This window comes from Nyctereutes procyonoides, unplaced genomic scaffold (genome assembly GCF_905146905.1).
Source record: "Nyctereutes procyonoides isolate TBG_1078 unplaced genomic scaffold, NYPRO_anot_genome, whole genome shotgun sequence".
Classification (NCBI taxonomy): Eukaryota; Metazoa; Chordata; class Mammalia; order Carnivora; family Canidae; genus Nyctereutes; species Nyctereutes procyonoides.
In genome coordinates, this window is record NW_026575051.1 from 67,609,583 (window position 1) to 67,630,561 (window position 20,979).

At 38.7% G+C, this 20,979-nt stretch overlaps 1 protein-coding gene across 3 annotated transcripts in view; it reads left to right on the plus strand.

Annotated features, from left to right (window-relative positions):
* The window catches only part of RPF2 (ribosome production factor 2 homolog), a 39,820-nt gene extending 19,586 nt beyond the window's left edge, over positions 1 to 20,234 (plus strand). For all 3 annotated transcript variants that reach the window (XM_055330561.1, XM_055330564.1, XM_055330563.1), the window contains 4 exons: positions 3,200 to 3,299; positions 13,206 to 13,308; positions 19,144 to 19,288; positions 20,046 to 20,234. In XM_055330561.1, coding sequence (XP_055186536.1) covers positions 3,200 to 3,299; positions 13,206 to 13,308; positions 19,144 to 19,288; positions 20,046 to 20,225 — 528 coding nt within the window. In that variant the 3' untranslated portion in view covers positions 20,226 to 20,234. The remainder of the gene's footprint in view (positions 1 to 3,199; positions 3,300 to 13,205; positions 13,309 to 19,143; positions 19,289 to 20,045) is intronic.
* Positions 20,235 to 20,979: the final 745 nt, after the last annotated feature.

Below are 20,979 nucleotides of genomic sequence, written 5' to 3' on the forward strand. Positions count from 1 at the left end.
TTGTGTCACTCTCTCCTACCGTCTGTACACTTAACAGGCCCCATAGACCTGGGAGCAGGAGCAGCTGGGTCAGGTTGGCACAGACAGTAAGTGGAAGAATCAATGGGTCTGGTGGGTCCACTCAGGCCCCAGATCACACAGACAGATCTTAGGCACACGTCCTAAGTGTAGAGAGTTAAGGTTCAGAGTTTAAAGCAGAGAATGTCAAGAAAAGTCATGGTGAACAGGGAAGCAACAGGTGACATCTGGTCCTAGGGCAGAGGATGTTTGTTTCTTGTCTGTTTGTTTCTAGATTTGTACAGTCCTTAATTGGAACCAGAGTAGAGGTGCTTAGAATCAATGGAAAGTTCAGACTAACACCCATTCGCCTTCATAAACTCATCATTCAGTTAAATAATTTTTTCTATTAGATTTTTTCTTTTATTTTGGTGGCTTTTAAAGGTTTTTATTATTCATATCACATTCTTTGTATACAAAATCCCAAACTGGTGAAAATCTTTTATAGTAAGAGCTTCAACCATGTTGAGTAAGGATTGCCCCTACTAGCTATAGGTTGTATGAAATTCTGTTACTTCATGTGAATGTTTAGTTGGTTGTTTACATTAGCTTTCATTTAAAAATACTGTTTATGTGATTCAGTAGGAAAGGCAACAGTGGTAGTAAATAATTTAAAGAAATTAACTTTGGACTCTGGGATGTTGGCTATTAAAGGGCTATGTATGTTTTGCAGCAGTTTTAGCTTTTTATTTTATTCTTAGTATAGAATAATGTTAAAAAGTAGCCTGTGTCATTCTTTGACCACTTGTTCATTTGCAATGTGAGGGAATGAAACAGAAAATTATTTTAGCTTAAAAGTTGAAAATACAGTCTTAAGTCTTTAGCTTTTATTCACTGTTCATAAATATAGTTTTAGGATAGTCAAAATATGAGAATGAATCACTGTAAGTATTGACTACTTACAAAATAATTTTGATTTTTTGGGGAGAGTATTAAGTCGCTTTTTTTTTTTAAGTCGCTTATTGATTACACATGATAATGGACGATACACAAGCTTTAATCCTATCTATAATTTTATCTGATACCATAATTCGATTTAGATATATTGCATAGGATGTGTCAAAATCATAATAACCAAATAAACTCCAGGACTTTGCTTGGGCCACCTTTTGAACGGTGAACTCCAGGTCACAACGCATTAACTGTCAGTTCACCTACACTGAGGTTTGTGGAGACGGTGGCTTCTGTGCCCAAACAGATTGCAAATAAATTTAGGATGGAACCTGGTGTCACCCTGAAGGAATTCTAACTTTGCACTGGTGGGGTAGTTTACCAAGATGGTTTCAGAGCAGACTAACTTTACACGGCACATTTTTTAAAAAGACACATTTACTCAGTGTCATGATCAGACTTACCACATTTAGCAATCAACAGCATGAGTGCAAAAAAAAAAAAAAAAATCTACATTAAAACCCTTTGTTGCTGGGCAGCCCCGGTGGCACAACGGTTTAGCGCCGCCTCCAGCCCGGGGTCTGATCCTGGGGACCCTGGATCAGTCCCACGTCAGGCTCCCTGCATGGAGCCTGCTTCTTCCTCTGCCTGTGCGTCTCTCTCTCTCTCTCTCTCTCTTTCTCTCTCTCTCTCTCTCTCTCTCTCTCTGAATAAATAAATAAAATCTTAAAAAAAATACCTTTGTTGGAATGCTTTACATTTTCCACAGAACAGAAACTAACCTGTTACACAATTATTCACAAATACTGTCCTCGAGTTTTTTTTTGCCCATACACATGAGTAGTGTCTGAATATCTCTTTTTTTTTGTAGCAGCTACACCCTGCCACCACTATGCTTGGCCGAGTTCATAGATCTGTTGTAACCTGTAGCTTCCCTGTCGGTTCTTTGCCTCCTGCTAAGGTTTGTTTCCTGGCAGTAATTAAAACCTTCTGTCACTGCCTTAGCTGCTGCTGCTGCTGGAACCACCATAGCCACCCTGGTTTTGTGGTTTGGCAAAGTATTGGCCTCTACCACCATAGGGGCCAGAGCTTCTGCCTCTAGAATTTCCTCCTTTCATGGGTCTAACATTTGAAGATGGATTGTTGTAATCACCAGAATCATTATAGCTTCCACCATCTCCAGAGTTGTTCCCATCATTATCAAATCTGTTAGAGCCATCCCCCTGCCACCGTATCCACCACTACCTCGACTGCCACTGAAGCCACCTCACCCAGTGAAGTTCCCTCCACGACCAAACTTGTCATTCCCACCAAAACCACCTCCACAACCACGACCAAAGTTTCCAGAACCACTTCGACCTCTGGAGGAAGCACTAGCCATCTCTTGCTCAGTAGGGCTTTCTTACTTCACAGTTGTGGCCATTCACAGTATGGTGTTTTTGAATGTAATTTGTCTACAGAGTCATGGTCGTCAAATGTTACAAAAGCAAGACCTCTCTTTTTGCCACGGCCTCAGTCACGTCATGATCTCAGTCACTTCAATTTTCCCATACTGTTCAAAATAATCTCTTAGATGATGTTCTTCAGTGTCTTCTTTAATGCTACCATCAAAAAGCTTTTTCACAGTTAAGTGGGCTTTGAGAATCTTCTCTTGAGACGTCCCTCTTTGGTCCCGCAACTCCTCCATCCACTTGGTGTGGCCTTGCATTCATGGCTGCATCCACCTCCTCCACAATGGCATACATGACCAAAGCCTCTGGAGCACGTGATGTTTGGATCCCTCATTACGCACAGTCTGTAAGCGTTCCCCATTGCTCAAAATGGCTCCTCCGACTTTCATCAGTTCGTTTGTTTGTTTGTTTATTTATTTATAAAGATTTTTATTTATTCATTCATGAGAGACACAGAGAGAGAGAGGCAGAGACGCAGGCTCCATGCAGGGAGCCCGACATGGGATTTGATCCCGGGTCTCCAGGATCACGCCCTGGGCTGAAGGCGGCGCTAAACCGCTGAGCCCCCCGGGCTGCCCTCATCAGTTATTTTAAAGCTCAAACCTCTTACAGAGATTCTGAAGCTGCTCAGACTCTTTGGGAGATGCTGACTTAGACATGACAGCAATGGGAGGGGAGACTTTAACAAAGGTTACTTACTCAGTGGCGTCCACCGCCATAAAGAAAGTATTGACTACTTTAAAATCAGCTTATAAACAATTTAGAGTTGATAATTATATCATTTTTTTTTCATTTCCTAGAATAGTAAATGTCCCGAGGGAACAAAACCCATGTTAATATTTGCTGGTGATGATTTTGATGTAACAGAAGACTATAGAAGGCTGAAAAATCTTCTTATTGGTAAGCATTTTAGTACTTCTTAGCCCCAGGGTAGCTGAGGTAGGCAATCTAGGGCTGTCATTGGTAGCACTTTGCCACTTGACTGTAGATACACAGCTTTTTCTTTATTATGATCTCTTTCTTTTTTCCCCGTTTTCATTATTTGCTTTATTCCCCACTAGGAGCAGGGGAGAAGTTAAGGGATTCTTTACTACATAGACCATTATTATTTTTTGATGTTGTAGTAACTTCAGTATCAACCTATTTATAAAGTGTTTTATGCTTTATGAAATGCTTATACCCATATCCCATCATTATTGGCATCATTAAAGTAAATTTAGAAAATTGAAAAGTTAAATTTTAAGATAATTATACATCATCTGCTTTGAACTCAAAAGCCTCTATTAATTTTTTAATTTTTCTTAGTCTTATTTTTCTTAGTCTGGGCTTTTTACACTATAACTCTTTATAACTTAGTTTTGTTTTGCTTTTTCTAATCTCTCCTAATTTCCTCCCTCCTTTTTCCATTAAAAAAGTGGCTTATTGAAAATATATTAGGTACATTCCTTTTTTTTTTTTTTTTTTTTTCTGATTTCATTCTTATTTACCTAATTTCTTTGATTCTTGCAAGTTTCAGATCAAGTTTCTTCCCTGGAAACCTTCAGTGACTTCCCAGCTCTTTTTCTTTTTTTTTAAGATTTTATTTTTTATTTATTATGAGAGGAACAAAGAGAGAAGCAGAGACGTAGGGAGAGGGAGAAGCGAGCTCCCTGCAAGGAGCTCAAGGTGGGACTCAATCCCAGGACCCCAGGATTACGCCCTGAGCCGAAGACAGATGCTCAACCACTGAGCCACCCATACGTCCCGACTTCCCAGCTCCTTTTATCTCATTATCATTGTCATCCCTAAGTGCCAGGCGTGTACTAGGTACTTTATATGTAGCTTGATTTTCATAAGCTTTATTCTCATAATCTTGTAAGGTTGTCTTACAGATGACTTATTCTTAGTCAGCTACCGTTGTTCCCAATGATTTATGTATTGACTGTATCTTTTCCTATGTGTTCAGAAGTCACCTTAAAATCCAGCATATATTTATTGTCATTGTCTGGGATTGACATTAAGTTTACCTATTTTAAATCACTTTTTCTCCCCTTTATTGAAAAGCTGCCATTATTGTTCTCTGTAATTTCTTAAAGGTTGCTAATATTAATCCTACTTAAAATTTTGTGATCACATTTGCCAGCTCTTTTCTAACTCTGGAGAGTAATTTGGTTTGTCCCTAGGGATATAAACTCTTCTGATATGCTAACATTTTTTTCAAGTTTAAATAATTTATTCCATTTGAGCTTTTCTTGCACCATTCTTACAAGCTTTTCTGCAGTGTTTTGGTTGCACTTCTTTTGGCTTTTTATATATACTTTGCCCTAGACTACTTTTGGAAAGTTGATGGAGTATATGTTACAAATAAATTATTATTTTTTGGTGCACATTGTTTTTATTAACAGGAACAGGACCTATGGGCAGGAAAAACTACCTATTATAAATAAATTAAATTACAGACATGCTCTTTACGAATCTAAGCCAACTGGGATCCTTGGGTGTCTCAGGCAGTTAAGCAGCTGATTGAGGTGGTGATCTCAGGTTGTGATCCCAGAGTCCTGTGTTGGGCTCTGTGCTCAGTGGGGAGTCAGCTTGAGGATTCTCTCTCTCCCTCTGCCCTTTCCCCACACTTACATTCTCTTTCTCTCTAAAATAAATAAATCTAAAAAAAAAAAAAAAAAAAAAACCTGAGCCAACTGAAAAACATTTGTGGGCAGACACATTGCTTTCATTTTCCTTGTGATTATTTATGGTCTTATTGTTGAGATTGCAATTTTCAAAACTTTTCATTTCTCTTGTTAATAATGGCTATTTGGGGGACACTTGGCTGGCTCAGTTGGTAGAGTATCAGACTCTTGATCTTGGGGTTATGAGTTCAAGCCCTGCATTGGGTGTACAGATTACTTTAAAAAGTAATTAAAAAATTACCTTTTAAGAAGAAAAAAAAAAAGAAAACCTGAGTAGTGTTGTAACCTGTTAAAACCTTACTAAAGCTCTTGAGTTTAGTGATACTCCATTTTACAGGTGGGAAAATGGAAGCTTAGAGAGGTTAAGAGCTGTTAAGTAGGTGAGCCAAAATGAAAACCAAAGCCTGAGCTTCTCTGCCTCCACTGTCTTGCCTATGCTGAACAATTGACTCATTGCAGCCTTTGCTATAGATTTACTTGAATTTTTCATGAATTAAAAAAAAAATGCATGAAAGGCAGTGACCAATATTTCCTTCTTTGAATATTACACACCCCAAAATATCAAGGTGATTTTTAGTCAAGATTTCCTTTTTCTTGTACTCCATTGGTGCAGATTTTCTGCCTTTCTTCCCCCTACTTCTTCTGTATAATTGTTAACTGTTAGTACATACTTATTAAAAGAGAGGCTTTCATTTGCTTTTAAGTGGTTTTTATAAAAACTTATTTCGTGTTTCCACTAGATGGCAGGAATAACTCATATAATGCAATGGTGAAGGGAAGGGAGTGAAAACTGAAAAGGAATCTGGGGAAAGAAGAAAGGTAGAGGAATGAAGTGAGATTGTCAAGTCCCAAGGGAAGTTAGTTTTTAACATAAATAGGAAGTAAGACCAGCTGCAGAGTCCTTGGTGTATGTTTTGTTTTCATATGAAATAAAGTAGAACAGTAGGTAAAGAGAATTTTATTATCAAGGGCTTCCTTCCTTTTAGGAAGTTTTGGGGTTTTTTGTTTTTTTTTTTTTTTTTTTTTTGTTTTTGCAATTGGCCAGAAAGAAAAGTTAACTTATTAATAACTTCAGTGTTTTTATGCCTGGAACCCATGTTCATTCTGAATTTTGTTTTTGTTTTGCTTTCTTAAATATTCTCTGTAGATTTGTAGTGAATCTTAGTGGTCTTGCTTTTCTTTATAGGAAATCAGTAAAATATCTGTTTTTAGATTGCATCCTAATTTTTATGGTTATTATTTTTTTTTTAAGATTTTATTTATTCATGAGAGTCAAAGAAAGAGAGAGGCAGAGACATAGGCAGAGGGAGAAGCAGGCTCCCTGCAAGGAGCCCGATGAGCAACTTGATCCCAGGACCCCAGGATCACGACCTGAGCCAAAGGCAGATGTTCAACCACTGAGCCACCCAGGCGTCCCTGGTTACTTTTTGATAATACTATTTCTTATATACAAAGATGACAGTATATCAAGTAATAGGTTAGTTTTATTAAATGTTCCTTTAAAGTCTGCCTTAAAATTTAACTACCTAACTGGGTTGTTTTTTCTAATTGCCTTTCTCTATATCAGTGTTGATTTTAATTTTTTTAACCTTTCTCATTTCCTAATTCTTACTCTACTTGAAAAAAATATATTGAAAATAACTGCCATAGATTAGGTCAGGTAATCTGCAACTTTACAAAGGTAATCATATTAGTCTACTTGGGCTGCTATAAAAAATACCATATACCGGATGGTTTTTTTTTTTCTCAGAGTTCTGGTGGCGGAAGTCCAAGATCAGAATTTCTGATGAGACTCTTACTGGCTTCTTGCTAGTGTACTCGCCTGGTTTTTCCTTCATGTCTGCGTGGGAGGAAGGAAGGGAGAGAAAGGAGGGAGAGTGTCAGCTTTGTAGGTTCTCTTCTTAGGACACTATCCTATGGGACCAGAACCCAACCTTCTGACATGCCTCATTTAACCTTAATTTCTTCCTTAGAGGCAGTTACATTAGGAGTTAGGACTTTAGCTATGAATTTGGCAGGGATTGGAGGGTAGAGGGAGCAAAAATCAGTTTATTATGGTAATATTCCCTTGTAGATGAAGAAATTGAGATCAGTTAACTTATTTGTCTAAAGTAGAGAATCAGGATCTGATGTATTCTCTAACTTCAGATCTCTTGGTCTTTCCCATCAGTGTCTTAATGAAACTTCTGTGCCCTTTCTCAGTTTTACTCATGGACACACAGCCACACCTGAGATCTTATTTTTACTTGGAATTGATCCATTGAGAAAAGGTCCAAGCTGGGGCTTTCCTTCCAACCATTACCAATTTATCTTCTATTTAACCAGGTTTTTATCTTTATCTGTACTTAATAATATCTCTTTTTAATCTCAACCATCATTCCTGCCCATTTTAGGATCAGTCTTTTCAGCAATGTTCTGAGTTTCGATACCTTTTAATTCATTGCCCCTTTGATTTTTCAGATTCCTCCTATACTTTCATTGCTCCATTTCTGGAATCACCTGTTTCTCCAAGGAGCCCTGAACTTTTTTAAATTGAGAAATTATTTTAGAAATCACAGTCTGTGTGCTAGGGATTGTTTCATGACTGGTCTTGTTTGTACACTTTTTTAGTGAACAGAACTATGAAATCTGTTTTGTTTGTTAAGATAAAACATATTCCTCAGTTCATATTGAAATTTCTAACTCAAATTTAGGACAATAAGATCTTAACTTCATTGATTTCACGTATGTACCTTCTTTCATCCATGACAAAAAATCCAGGTTCTCAGTGATCCAATGTAATAATGTATTAATGTATTTATTTTATATTGTACTAACCATACAGTAGTCTCTCTTTTTTTTTTTTAAATTTTATTTATTTATGATAGTTACACACACACACAGAGAGAGAGAGAGAGAGAGAGAGAGAGAGAGAGAGAGGCAGAGGCAGAGACATAGGCAGAGGGAGAAGTAGGCTCCATGCACCGGGAGCCCGATGTGGGATTCAATCCCGGGTCTCCAGGATCGCGCCTTGGGCCAAAGGCAGGCACCAAACCGCTGCACCACCCAGGGATCCCTAAACACTCAACTCTTGATTTCAGTATCTGCTTAGGTCATGGTCTTGGGGTAATGAGATTGAGCCCTGTGTCAGGTTCCCCCCCTTTTTTTTTTTTTAAGATTTTATTTATTCATAGACTCAGAGAGAGAGGGGCAGAGACACAGGCAGAGGGAGAGGGAGAAGCAGGCTCCATGCAGGGAGCCCGATGGCGGGACTTGATCCCGGGTCTCCAGGATCACACCCCAGGCTACAGGTAGCACCAAACCGCTGCACCACCGGGGCTGCCCTGTGTCAGGTTCTATATTGAGTGTGGAGCATGCTTTGGATTTCTCTCTGTCCCTCCCCCTGCTCTGCTCTTGCTCTCTCTCCCCTAAAAAAAAAAAAAAAAAGAAAGAAAGAAAAAGGAATATATGGTCAAATCACTGTGGTTTTTGTTTTTTTTTAAGGTAGATTTATTTATTTATTTATTTATTTAGAAAGCTTAAAGGTGGGAAGAGGGAGGGGGAGAATCTCAAGCCGACTCCACGCTGAGGGTGCATCTCTACGAGGAGTTCAATCCCAGGACCCTGAGACCATGACTTGAATAGAAATCAAGAGTCGGACACTAAACCGACTGAGCCACGTAGGTGTCCCCAAATCACTGTGTTTTGAAGTCACTTGAAATAGTTCTTTTCTGTATAATCATGATCAGTACAAAGGTTCATTTTTTATTTTTAAGTATTACTTTACATTTTTTCATTTTAAATTATAAACAGCTTTTGAGGCATAATTTACATACAAGGAAGTCTACATATTTGAAGTTTTAAAATTTCATGGATTTTGACATGTATATACCTGTGAAAACACCATGGAAGTCAAGATACAGAACCAGTTACACCCAAAAATTAGCCTGTGCCTTTTGCAATCTATCCTGTTTCTGTATTCTAAGCAAACATTAATCTGCTTTCTGTCATTATGGATTATTTGCATTTTGTAGAGCTTTAGGTAAATAGGATCATACAGTATGTAGTTGTTTTGGTCTGGTTTCTTTCACTCAGTTTTGAGATTTGCTGTATCATTAGTTCATTTCTTTTTATTGCTGAGCAGTATTCTACTTAGAGCTATTCCTCAATTTGTTTATTTCTTCATCTGTCATTGGACATTTAGATTGATCGCAGCTTTTGATTAGATTAGAATTTTAGTCAGGGAACACCTGGGTGGCTCAGTGCTTGAGCATCTGCCTCTGTTCTGCTCAGGTCGTGGTCCCGGGGTCTTAGGATCGAGTCTCACATCAGGCTCCCCCACAGAGCCTGCTTCTCCCTCCGCCTGTGTCTCTGCCTCTCTCTTTATGTGTCTCTCATGAGTAAATAAATTAAATCTTAAAATTTTTTTTAATCAGTTGAGCTGCTGTGACCATTTGTGTACAAATTTTTGTGAGGGCATAATGCTCTGATTTCTTTTGGGTAAATCCCTAGCTAGGAATGGAATAGTTGGGGATCCCTGGGTGGCGCAGCAGTTTGGTGCCTGCCTTTGGCCCAGGGCGCGATCCTGGAGACCCGGGATCGAGTCCCATGTCGGGCTCCCAGTGCATGAAGCCTGCTTCTCCCTCTGCCTATGTCTCTGCCTCCCTCTCTCATTCTGTGTGACTATCATAAATAAATAAAAAATTAAAAAAAAAAAGATTAGATACTTTAAAAAAAAAAAGAATGGAATAGTTGGGTCATTTGAATAGTGTTTGTTTAACAGTTAAAGAAACTATTCTGTAATATGGCTGTACCATTTTACATTCCCACGAATAGTATATGAGAGCTCCAGGTGTTCCATGTCCTTGCCAATACTACATTATGCTGATAGTAGTGTGTTTCTAGAGTCAAATCTACAAAGTAAAGTAGTGCTATTATTGAAGTTGTAATTTGAATTTTCTGATGACTAATTATGTTAAACATCTTTTCATGTGCCTATTGGCCATTCGTATATCTTTGGTGAAGTGTCTTCAAATCTTTGCCTTATTTATTTATTTTTGGAGGTTACTTATCTTCTTGGGCACTAAGAGGGGTGTGGGGTGTGTGTGTAATAAAGTAGGGATATGAGTGTGTGAGAGAGAGAGATCCTTTGTCTCTTTGTCTGACATGTAATTTTTGAATGTTTCCGCCCAGTCTGTGGCTTGCTTTTTTCTTTTAATGATGTCTTCAAAGAGCAGATGTTTTTAATTTTTGTGAAGTCTTTTTTCCATTTTTTTTCTGTAATGGTATGTTCTTCCTATATTACGTTTAAGAATCCATTGCTTATCCCAAGATCACAAAGATTTTTTTCCAAGATTTTCTTCTTGAAGTCTTAAGAGTTTTAGATTTTACGTTTAATTATGATCCATTTTGAGTTAGTTTTTGTGTATGGTGTGAAGGAAGAGTCGATGTTCTTAAACCTTTTTGCCTTCTTTTCATTCTTTCTTTTTTTCCCTTTGTGTTCTTTTCATTTGTTTACTTCTTTCAGAGGTGGGGTGCAGGGAAAGAAGGAGAGTGTCTTAAGCAGACTGCACAGAGCTGATACCAGGAGTTTGACATTCAACCAACTATGGCACCCAGGCGCCCCTTCCTTTGCATTTTTAAACGCTTATGGAAAAAAACATATATGCCTGTAGCATTTGCATTACAAAAGCTGTTTCAAGGTAAACAGAAATGTACATATCTTACAGAAAGACTGACTTTATTAGTGTTACCAACACAGTAAGCAGGCTTTATTAACTTGGCCCCTGAAGGAGAGTCAGATTGTGACAAAATCATTGGAAACTTCTTCATTAATTATGTTGCAAATTTAGGTCAAAATACCTTGAGGGGCGCCTGTGAGGCTCAGTGGGTTCAGTGTTAAGCAACTGCCTTCAGCTCAGGGTATGATCCCAGGGTCCTGGGATTGAGCCCCATGTTGGGCTCCCTGCTGGACAGAGAGTCTGCTTCTCCTCCCTCTGCCTGCCACTCCTCCTGCTTGTACTCTTGTGCGTGTTCTCTCTCTCTCTCTCTCTCTCTCTCTCTCTCTGTCAAATAAATAAAGAAAATCTTTAAAAAAGAGAGAGAGAATACCTTGAAAAAGTACATACTTTGTTTATAAAAATTTCCCTGAGAGAGATTTTTGTTTGGGAGAGTAGAGAAGGGTGGTGTATATATGTGCATATACACTTGTGTCTATTTTATTCACGTTAGTGATTTTCTTTCAATTAACCACAAAAAAGAAAATGCAAACAACAAAGGATGTGTATGTCCATGCATAAGATGATTCCCTTCTGAGCTAATCAGAAGAGAGACAAAAAATGGCTGGGTGGCTACAAATTGGGACAATCTCTTTACCACATCACTTGCCTTGTAATTCTTCCTAAGTAATTAAGTTGAGTAAATTTTTTTTTTTTACATACAATCTTTTTTTTTTAAAGATTTTTTTTTTTAAATTCATTCATGAGAGACACAGAGAGACAGAGAGAGGCAGAGACACAGGCAGAGGGAGAAGCAGGCTCCATGCAAGGAGCCTGATGTGGGACTTGATCCTGGGACTCCAGGATCACGCTCTGGGCCGAAGGCAGGCGCCAAACCGCTGAGCCACCCAGGGATCCCCAAGTTGAGTAAATTTTTATGTGTAACTGTTTCTTAGCTAAATGTTTTTGTGTACTTCCATTTAGCCTCTTCGGGGTTCAGTCTACATAGCTGTATACTGAGAGGACCAAACTTGATTGCTGTTTTTCAGACTTCTTTCATTCCTATGCTACCTTCATAACACTAGCCAAGCCCATGTAGTGTTCATAGTGTTGTTCACTGGGGAGGTTTCTTTACCCTGACTCCTTTTTTTACAGGGAAACTTTATGGCTCTACCATGAATGGAAAATGGTATCTGATAAAATGATTAATACATAGTAAATTATATCTGCTGTGTATCACTTAAGATCATTTCATGTGCTATCAGTGGTAGGATGACCACACTGGGAATACAGTCTACTCATGGATCTCTGTGGTTCTTTTCTGGTTTTAACAATTTAGTTTATTATCTTTGATCATATAATTGAGATTTCTTGTTAGAATTTTCTCCCATGTTGGCCTCTACTAGAAAACAAAGGCAAATTTGATTTAATATTCAAAGTTTGAATAGCTGGGTTTTGTGTGTGTGTGTTTTAAGCTTTTATTTATTTGAGAGAGATCACACATGCAGGAGGAAGAGCAAAGGGAGAGAGAGACAAGCAGACTCTGTTGAGTGTGGAGACCTACTTGGGGCTCGCTCTCACAACCCTGAGATCATGACCTGAGCTGAAATCCAAGAGTCAGATGCTTAACTAACTAAGCCACCCAGATGCCCCTGAACACCTGTTTTAATAGAAACTTGCCATCTTTTTTTTTTTTTAACTATTTATTTACGAGAGAGAGATAGAGGGAGAGAGAGAATATGGGCGTGGAGGGGGGGACAAGAGGCAGAGGGAAAGGAAGAGAGACAATCTTAAGCAATGGAGGCCTGGATGGATCGTACAACCCTGAGATCATGACCTGAGCTGAAATCAGGAGTCGATGCTTAACTGACTAAGCCACCCAGGTGCCTCATAGAAATTTGCCATCTTGGGACGCCTGGGTGGCCCAGTGGTTGAGCATCTGCCTTTGGCTCAAGGTGTGATCCTGGAGACCCCGGATCGAGCCCCACATCAGGCTCCCTGCGTGTGGAGCCTGCTTCTTCTCCCTCTGCCTGTGTCTCTGCCTCTCTCTGTGTGTGTCTCATAAATAAATAAATAAAATCTTTTTTTTTTAATTTGCATCTAACCTACCTGACTCATAGATAAAAATTTTATGTTTTGACTTATATTTTTTAAAAAGTTAATATAAATACAGTGTACTCCTATGCTAAGCATTGGCTTAGGGTGAGAACTTCAGAAGTCAAAAATTCCATGGTTCAACGAACTAACCAGTAAAGTCATGAGCTTAAATGGTAGAGGGATGGGACTCCTATTCTTCAGGGATTAGTTTTTATGCCACCTTTTTATCTTTTTAGGTGAATATTGATACAATGTGGAGCATTTTACAGCGTGGCTTTCTGTAACTGGATTTACAAGCATGTTAAAGTTTTGTTTTTTTTTTTTAACACTCTCAAATTTGTTTTCAGATTTCTTCAGAGGCCCCACAGTATCAAATATCCGTCTGGCTGGTTTAGAGTATGTTCTGCACTTCACTGCACTGAATGGGAAAATTTACTTCCGAAGCTATAAGTAAGTCATTTCTTAGCATATTTTTGAATTCAGGGTTAGTACTTCAGTGTGACTTTTGTAGAGCTTAAACTTAAAATTGGTGTTGGGTCAAAAGTTTGTTTGGAGAGCGTGCAAACTAGCAGTGGCACAGCAGATCTATGCTGATCCTCAAATCTGTCATTCCCCTGCCCACTTCTGCCTCTGAAACCCTGCTTTTCCAGGACCCCAGAGCATCTGATGCTACACTCCTCTGATCTTAGAACCTGATTCAGTCTTGACCCTACTTCACGCAATATTTCCTTTCCTTTCCTTTCCTTTCCTTTCCTTTCCTTTCCTTTCCTTTCCTTTCCTTTCCTTTCCTTTCCTTTCCTTTCCTTTCCTTTCCTTTCCTTCCTTCTTTCTTCTCCTTTTCTTTCTCTCTCTTTCTTTCTTTTCTTTCGATCTTTTGTTTATTTGAGGGGGAGCTGAGGGGGAAGGGCAGAGGGAGGAGGAGAGAAAGTCCCAAGCACACACCCCATGGAGCCCAACACAAGGCTTGATCCCATGACCCATGAGATCATGACCTGAGCTGAAACCAGGAGTCGGATACTTTTAACCAATTGAGCGACCCAGATGCCCCTCTTTTACCTCACTGAATTTAAAGCACCTAGCCACAAGTCTTAGGCCAGCCAAAGCAAATCTCAAAACTCTGAACCTAAAAACTGGAATCTGAAAGGAATGAGAAGATTCAGTGGCTAGATGCATTTTACCCTCTTTCTCCAGCCTGGACCTAGCCCTACCTCTACCACAATATAAATATAAATCCTAACACTGATTTTATTTTCATTGAAAAGCTTAATGACATGCTACAATTGTGCCTTTTGAGGTAGGCATGGTGTGTGTGTGTATTTTTAATTTAAAATAAATTATTTGTAAATATTCACTGCTTATCAATAATTCCCATCTTTGTCTTAACTGTATTGAGTCAGAGATACTCTTTTTACCATGATTAGATTAGTATCATTTCTTTTTTCCTGTTTTGCTTTTGTTTAGATAAATAATAATAGTAGGCAAAATGCAATAAAATATCTACATGATTGCAATATCTAATTAGAGATTTTATAATCATTTTTATTTTTTTAAAGCAAGACCGATTTTGTAATCTTTTGAGCTTGTTGAGATTGAAAGCCTTAAGTCTGTTTAAGTTTCCAAAGTTAGCTTTGGTGCTATGAAGAATATATTACGTTATAAAGTTAGAGGATGGGACACCTGGGTGGCTCAGTGGTTGGGTGTCTGGCTTTGGCTCAGGGCATGATCCCAGATTCCCAGGATTGAGTCTCACGTCAGGCTCCCCGCATGGAGCCTGCATCTCCTCCCTCTGCCTATGTCTCTGCCTCTCTTTCTGTGTGTCTCATGAATAAATAAATAAAATCTTTAAAAAAATAATAATAAAGTTAGATGACTCCAATTTATAGATTAAGAAAGATGAAAAATCAATAACAAAAATTTTTTTGAAAACTTGTGTCAGGGGGATCCCTGGGGGCGGGGGGTGGCTCAGCAGTTTAGCACCTGCCTTTGGCCCAGGGTGTGATCCTGGGGTCCTGGGATCGAGTCCCATGTCAGGCTCCCTGCATGGAGCCTGCTTCTCCCTCTCCCTGTGTCTCTGCCTCTCTCTGTGTGTCTCTCATGAATAAATAAATGAAATCTTAAAAAAAAAAGTGTCAGCAGACCTTGGGGCTACAAAGGAGCTTAAAAATATAAAAATCAAAATCTTTGAATGAGAGATGAATTATTATTCATCAGTAATCTAAAACTCTTTCATTGTAAACAGTTTCAAAGAAGAGTATTCACTTGTATCAGAACTTCTATTTAGTGAGAAATATTAATTTGTGAAGAAAGAAATGCAGAGAAAACAAAATGGACAGAAAATTAGCAAATCAGACTTCAGAACATGGATAAATTAGCAGTGTAATTCCATATATCCACCCATCCACTTACTTTAAGAAGTATTGTTGGAATTGCCATTAGGTTAGCATAGCATGTCCCATAGTGAAAAAAATAAGTTTGAACTTTCAAGATGAGAGACCCTACTGTAAATTTAATCCCAGGTGTTTTATGTAGGCCCTGTAATACCTACTAGCTATTGATTTATAATAGAAAATGGACTGTGTGATTGAGAGCAAGCTGTTAGTTGCGGGGGCGGGGGGGGGGTAGGATCATTCAATGTAGATTAGGTTAGTCTGCAGGGGCTGTGCCACCCTTGGGAGAGGAAGAAAGCAGTGGTCTGAGGAATGAGCATCACCTCTGAGCAGTGAGCTGGCTCTGGGCCAGGCTTAGCCACATTACCTAAGCAGGTCACTTCATAACCTAGGCCTCCATTTTTCTTTTGCAAAAGGTGGTGAGACCATTTAGGTAATTCTGCAGTCCCTCTAAGATCAGTAGTAATTCCTTTATAAAAGGGAGAGGGTTGCGGTTAGAGGTGGGAGTATGCCAGAGAAGTGGTGTGACCTAGTGTGGCTCCTTAAGCACTCTTGCAGGGTATGCTTTCTTTGGTGTCCTGCCCTCTTTCTTTTACTTGGAATCAGCCCTTAAGTAATTAGTAAAAGGTAACAGTTAACATTGATACACATTATGAAGATTAATACACTTAATCTTAGAAAGTGGCTTTGAATTTTTTGGATGAAAAAGTATAAACATGAAATTATGTTAGTATAACTTTTGATCTGACCTTTTGGGAGGGAATGAATCATTGTACTGACCTCTTCCCATGTATCTATCATATGCTAATTAATTCTTCATTTGCAAGTGACCATTTATATTCCTTGGAGAATTTTATTCACTGTAAAGTGAAAGCCATGAATATAATATAGGAAATTTTTAGTAACTGCCACATTTGCCTTTACCATGGCATTCATTAGGTTCTATGGGGAGAAACATGCAAAACAAGGAAGTATTAGCATACCTTAAAAAGCAAATAGTGTCATAGGCAAGGAGTTTAAGTAATGAAAACAACATCAGCAGAAGAGAGGGTTATGGAAGGGAGAAAAATAGGGAAATTACAACTTGAACAAGATTGGTACTGGCAATCTTTCTCAAGAAATAGGCAGATAATGTTTTAAAAGATACAGAAATTACCCATCAACATCTCTAATAGCCTGAGCCCATGTGAGAAGGAAGGAGTTGGGTTGTCTTTGTGTCCCTGCGTCTTGTACCATACAGTCTTGCAGAATTGAATGTCAGTTTTGATTTAGAGCTTATAGGGAGACCAAAGGAAATGAAGCTTAAGGTTAGGATCTGAGATGGAGAGTAATAGGCATTTGATGTAACAGTTTTGGGTGTAGGTATTTGGCTGGAGACATGATGGCCTGGAAATGAAATGTCTATCTTTAAAAATAAAGTGCAGTGTGTATGATGGGATGGAGGTGAAAGAAAGGGTTTTAATTTAGTTTTTTAATGAGTCAGTGTCAGTCTTTTCTTTTTGCTTAGAGGGATCACAAAAATAATTTGTAAGTCTTTATTAATACATTTCCTCTGGGGCTCCTGGGTGGCTCAGTCGGTTAAGTGTCTGCCTTCTGCTCAGGTCATGATCCCACAGTCCTGGGATCGAACCCTATGTTGGGCTCCCTGCTTGGTGGGGAGTCTGCTTCTGCCTCTTCCTCTGCTGCTCCCCCTGCTTTGTTTGCTCTTTCTGTCAAATAAATAAAAACTTTAAAAAATATATTTTATTTATTTATTCATGAGAGACACACAGAGAAAGAGGCAGAGACATAGGCAGAGGGAGAAGCAGGCTCCATGCAGGGAGCCCGACGTGAGACTCGATCCCTGAACTCCAGGATCAGTCCCCGGGCTGAGGGTGGCACTAAACCGCTGAGCCAGCAGGGCTGCCTCTAAATAAAAACTCTAAAAAATACATTCCCTCTGAGAAGGAGTAAACAGATTGTTTTCTTAAAAGACTAATAATAATTTTGGATTCTGAAATAATAATTTTAGATTCTAGATTTCACTGTTAAAAGTTTAATAAAGAAGAAGAATTATAGGTCTATTACCAGAAACCTTACATAGAAAACTGAAAACTGAAGAAAGTTTTCTTGTAAACGTGCCCATTGAAGTAATTATTGGTAGGAGGATACTTGTATAGATAAAAGGTGCCTGGGTAATGTGAATGAATCCATCAGACATGCATGCCATGGGTTGTTCTAGATCTACAACTTTTCCATTTAGCTGAAAATTAGCATCTTAAGTGGTAGAAACATTTTTAGTTTGCCATTTTTATATATACAGGTTCCCTGATTTCTTAAGTCTACTGAACACAAGATGCTAATCAAGATACTAATCTTGTTATGAGTTCAGTTTTATAAATATCATTTATTTGGATGTATTGAAAATGTGGATGCAGAAGTACATGAATTACAACAGAGTCAAAGGGTTACTGCCACCATATGCTTTGAATCAGCTTTTAGGAAAGATGCCCTGATATCACCAACTTGAGCTTCTAAAAATATTTTCCCCCACAGTGGCCCTGAGATAGGCAAATTCCCCCATTATGCAGAGAGTGGCCTAAGAGCTCTTGTTTTGGCCTTTTCCCCTCAAGTCCTATATGAATATTCATGTTATCTTTTACTGTTTGTTGTTGTTAACACTTCTGCTTTTTATATATCCTAGGTTGATTTTTGTTTTGTTTTTGCCTTGTTCAGTTTGGTATAACTAACTGTCTGATACAGCATATTTATCATTAAGACTTTTTACAGCAAGTAGGTGCACCTCCCAGTGGGTGGACTGTCTGCATGTCATGCTTTGGGGCCCAAAGGGCTGTTAATGAGCTTCTGAACACTACTTCTGCTTCCTGGAGTTTGTTGTTCCTTGGTATTTCTTACTGTGCTTTTACTCTCTCTCATGTCATTTGTTGCCTCTCTCACATTGCACCTTTAGTGTGAAAAGTTTGATCTTTTATAAACATTGTTATTCATTAAATTCTTTTTTTTCCATCTTGAGATCTGGCCACTATAACAAATTGAGTCAGTTCAAATCATCAGGTCTTTGAGCTGTTCTTGTGGTATCACTCACAAAAGGAATTTGTTAGTTTCCCCTCCTCCCGACTGTGTCCCTCATCTATTTCCACATTCAGAGCTATTTGGACGTATGGAATCTAGAAAGTTGTGGTTTTGTTATATTAAGATTTTATTTTATTTTTTTAAAGATTTATTTATTTATTCATTCAGAGAGAGCAAAAAGAGAGGCAGAGACACAGGCAGAGGAAGAAGCAGGCTCCACGCTGGAAGCCATATGCAGGACTCGATCCTGGGTCCCCAGGATCACACCCCGGGCTGCAGGCGGCGCTAAACCGCTGCGCCACCGGAGCTGCCCATATTAAGATTTTAAAGTTCATTCCAATCAGTAGAGATCAGTAGGTGTCTGTACTATGGACAAAAGTAGATTCTGAATGGGAGTGTTAGAGAAATAAGAATTTGTTAATTATGTAAGCGTAATGTTTCAAAGGCCCAGTTTGAAATTGTTTTTATAATTACGTAAATCTATAAATTTTTATAATTACGTAAATCTATAAATAAGATGAAGAAATCAAATCAAAGGATTCCATTTCTGGGGTGCCTGGTTGGCTCAGTTGATTAAGCATCTGCCTTTGGCTCAGGTCATGATCTACATCCAGGTCCTGGAATCAAGCCTTGTGTCCTCATCTTCGGGCTCCCTGCTCAGCAGGGAGCCTGCTTCTTCCTCACCCCCTATCATGCTCTTTGTCTCTCAAGTAAATAAATAAAATCTTTAAAAAAAAAAATTTCATTTCTTAGAATTGTCCATCTCACTTTGTTTCTCAACAATATATATATTTTTTGACCTTTTTTTTTTTTGTACTTCATACAGGTTGTTGCTGAAGAAATCCGGTTGTAGAACACCAAGGATTGAATTGGAAGAGATGGGGCCCTCGTTGGATCTGGTTCTGAGGAGGACACGTCTGGCTTCAGATGATCTTTATAAATTATCTATGAAAATGCCAAAAGCCCTCAAGGTTTATAACTTGCATATTGTTGCCATATTTATTTGTAAATTCCACTCTTCTTTCCAAAAAGGGTTTGCAGGATAGTACAGTAAAGGACAGACAGAGATCAATAATGGAGATAAAATTAGACTCTCAGAACAAAGAAAAGGAGGAAGCAGCAAGTAAGACAACCATAAAGGATAATAAGAGAGTTGTAGAAACCACACGTTAGCTGTGGTTGAGAGCTTTCTGGTAGCAAGACTGTCAGTTTTCAGCAAGAAAGAGAATTGTTTGAGGCATGTGGAGATTGGGAATTTAGAGCACAGGCTGTGTAAACCATACTTGGATAAAATGTATTTTGACTTCTGAATGGTTCTTAAAAACAAGTAGAAATGGCATCTCTGGAATGCCAGTAAAGATTGAAATGATAGTCACAATTCCTTAAGCTAAACACAGGAAATTCTCTCAGTGCATGACAATGGTTAACATAGTCTATAGTGTTGTTGTCCAAAGTGTGGTCTGACAGTTTACCTGAGAATTCTTAGAAATGCTGAATCTCAGGTCCTACTCTAGACTTGCTGAATTATAACATGCATTTTAACAAGATCCTCAAGTCATCTGTATGTATTTGAGAAGAAAGGTCTCTAGGGTTATAGACTATATTCTTAAGGAGGTGCTCACTAGTGGGAATTGTTAGTAACATAGTTGTACACTAGATTTTTACAAGGCTATGATAGTAGATACTATTATGTATATTTATATACATATATATATTCTTATTTCACAGCCAAAGAAGAAGAAAAATGTCTCCCATGATACTTTTGGTACGACTTATGGAAGGATTCATATGCAGAAGCAAGACCTAAGCAAACTACAAACCAGGAAAATGAAGGGGTTGAAGAAGCGACCTGCAGAAAGGATAACAGAAGACCAGGAGAGAAAATCAAAGAGAATTAAAAAAAATTGATAGAATTAACCAGTGCCTATAATGTAAATTGTAGTCTGTTTTCTTAAGAGAATTATCAATCATCAGTCAGCTCTAAGTTTCTTACAAGATTTTATTGTATATTTTTATAACATGGTAATTTATCTCAACTATGTATTATATATATTATGAACAGTGTTATACTAGTATTAGGTTGAAGGTCAGCCTCTTACATGAGACATATCCAGGTGGGCCATTTTCTCTCTCTGTTGTGGTACTCCCTCTGCGCACCCCCCCCCCCCGCCCCCTGCAAAGTCTCATTGGGTTGGTAGGTGAGGAGGGATCTCTGGAACAACCATTGATATTTTAAAGAATTTCTGGGTTAACCTTTCTATAAAGGGAGGAAACCGAGGAAAGTGGAAGTGGCCCAAAGGAACTGAATACGCACTTAATATGAGTTACCTGGAAAGGTAACCCCATCTTCCAGCACATACCTCAACCTGACTTTGGTGTTTTACTCTTCTGTTATTTTGCCAGAGTTTCTTTTGAGATTTTTAACTTTGTGTCTTGAAACATTCCTTGAGCATGTCCACTACGTGACCATTGACATTACCGTACTATGGGGTATCTGAGGAGATACCGCCGCTGAGCCCCATCTCCCCTTCTGGGAGAGCAAAGCGGTTTTGGTAGGGCTGGAAGTGAGAAAGGGGAGCCTGGGGAAGGTGTGAGACCGAGCACTTCAGGGTGCTGAATAGCTCTAGGCAGCTAACGGTAGTGAGGACCCTGGTGTTTGTAT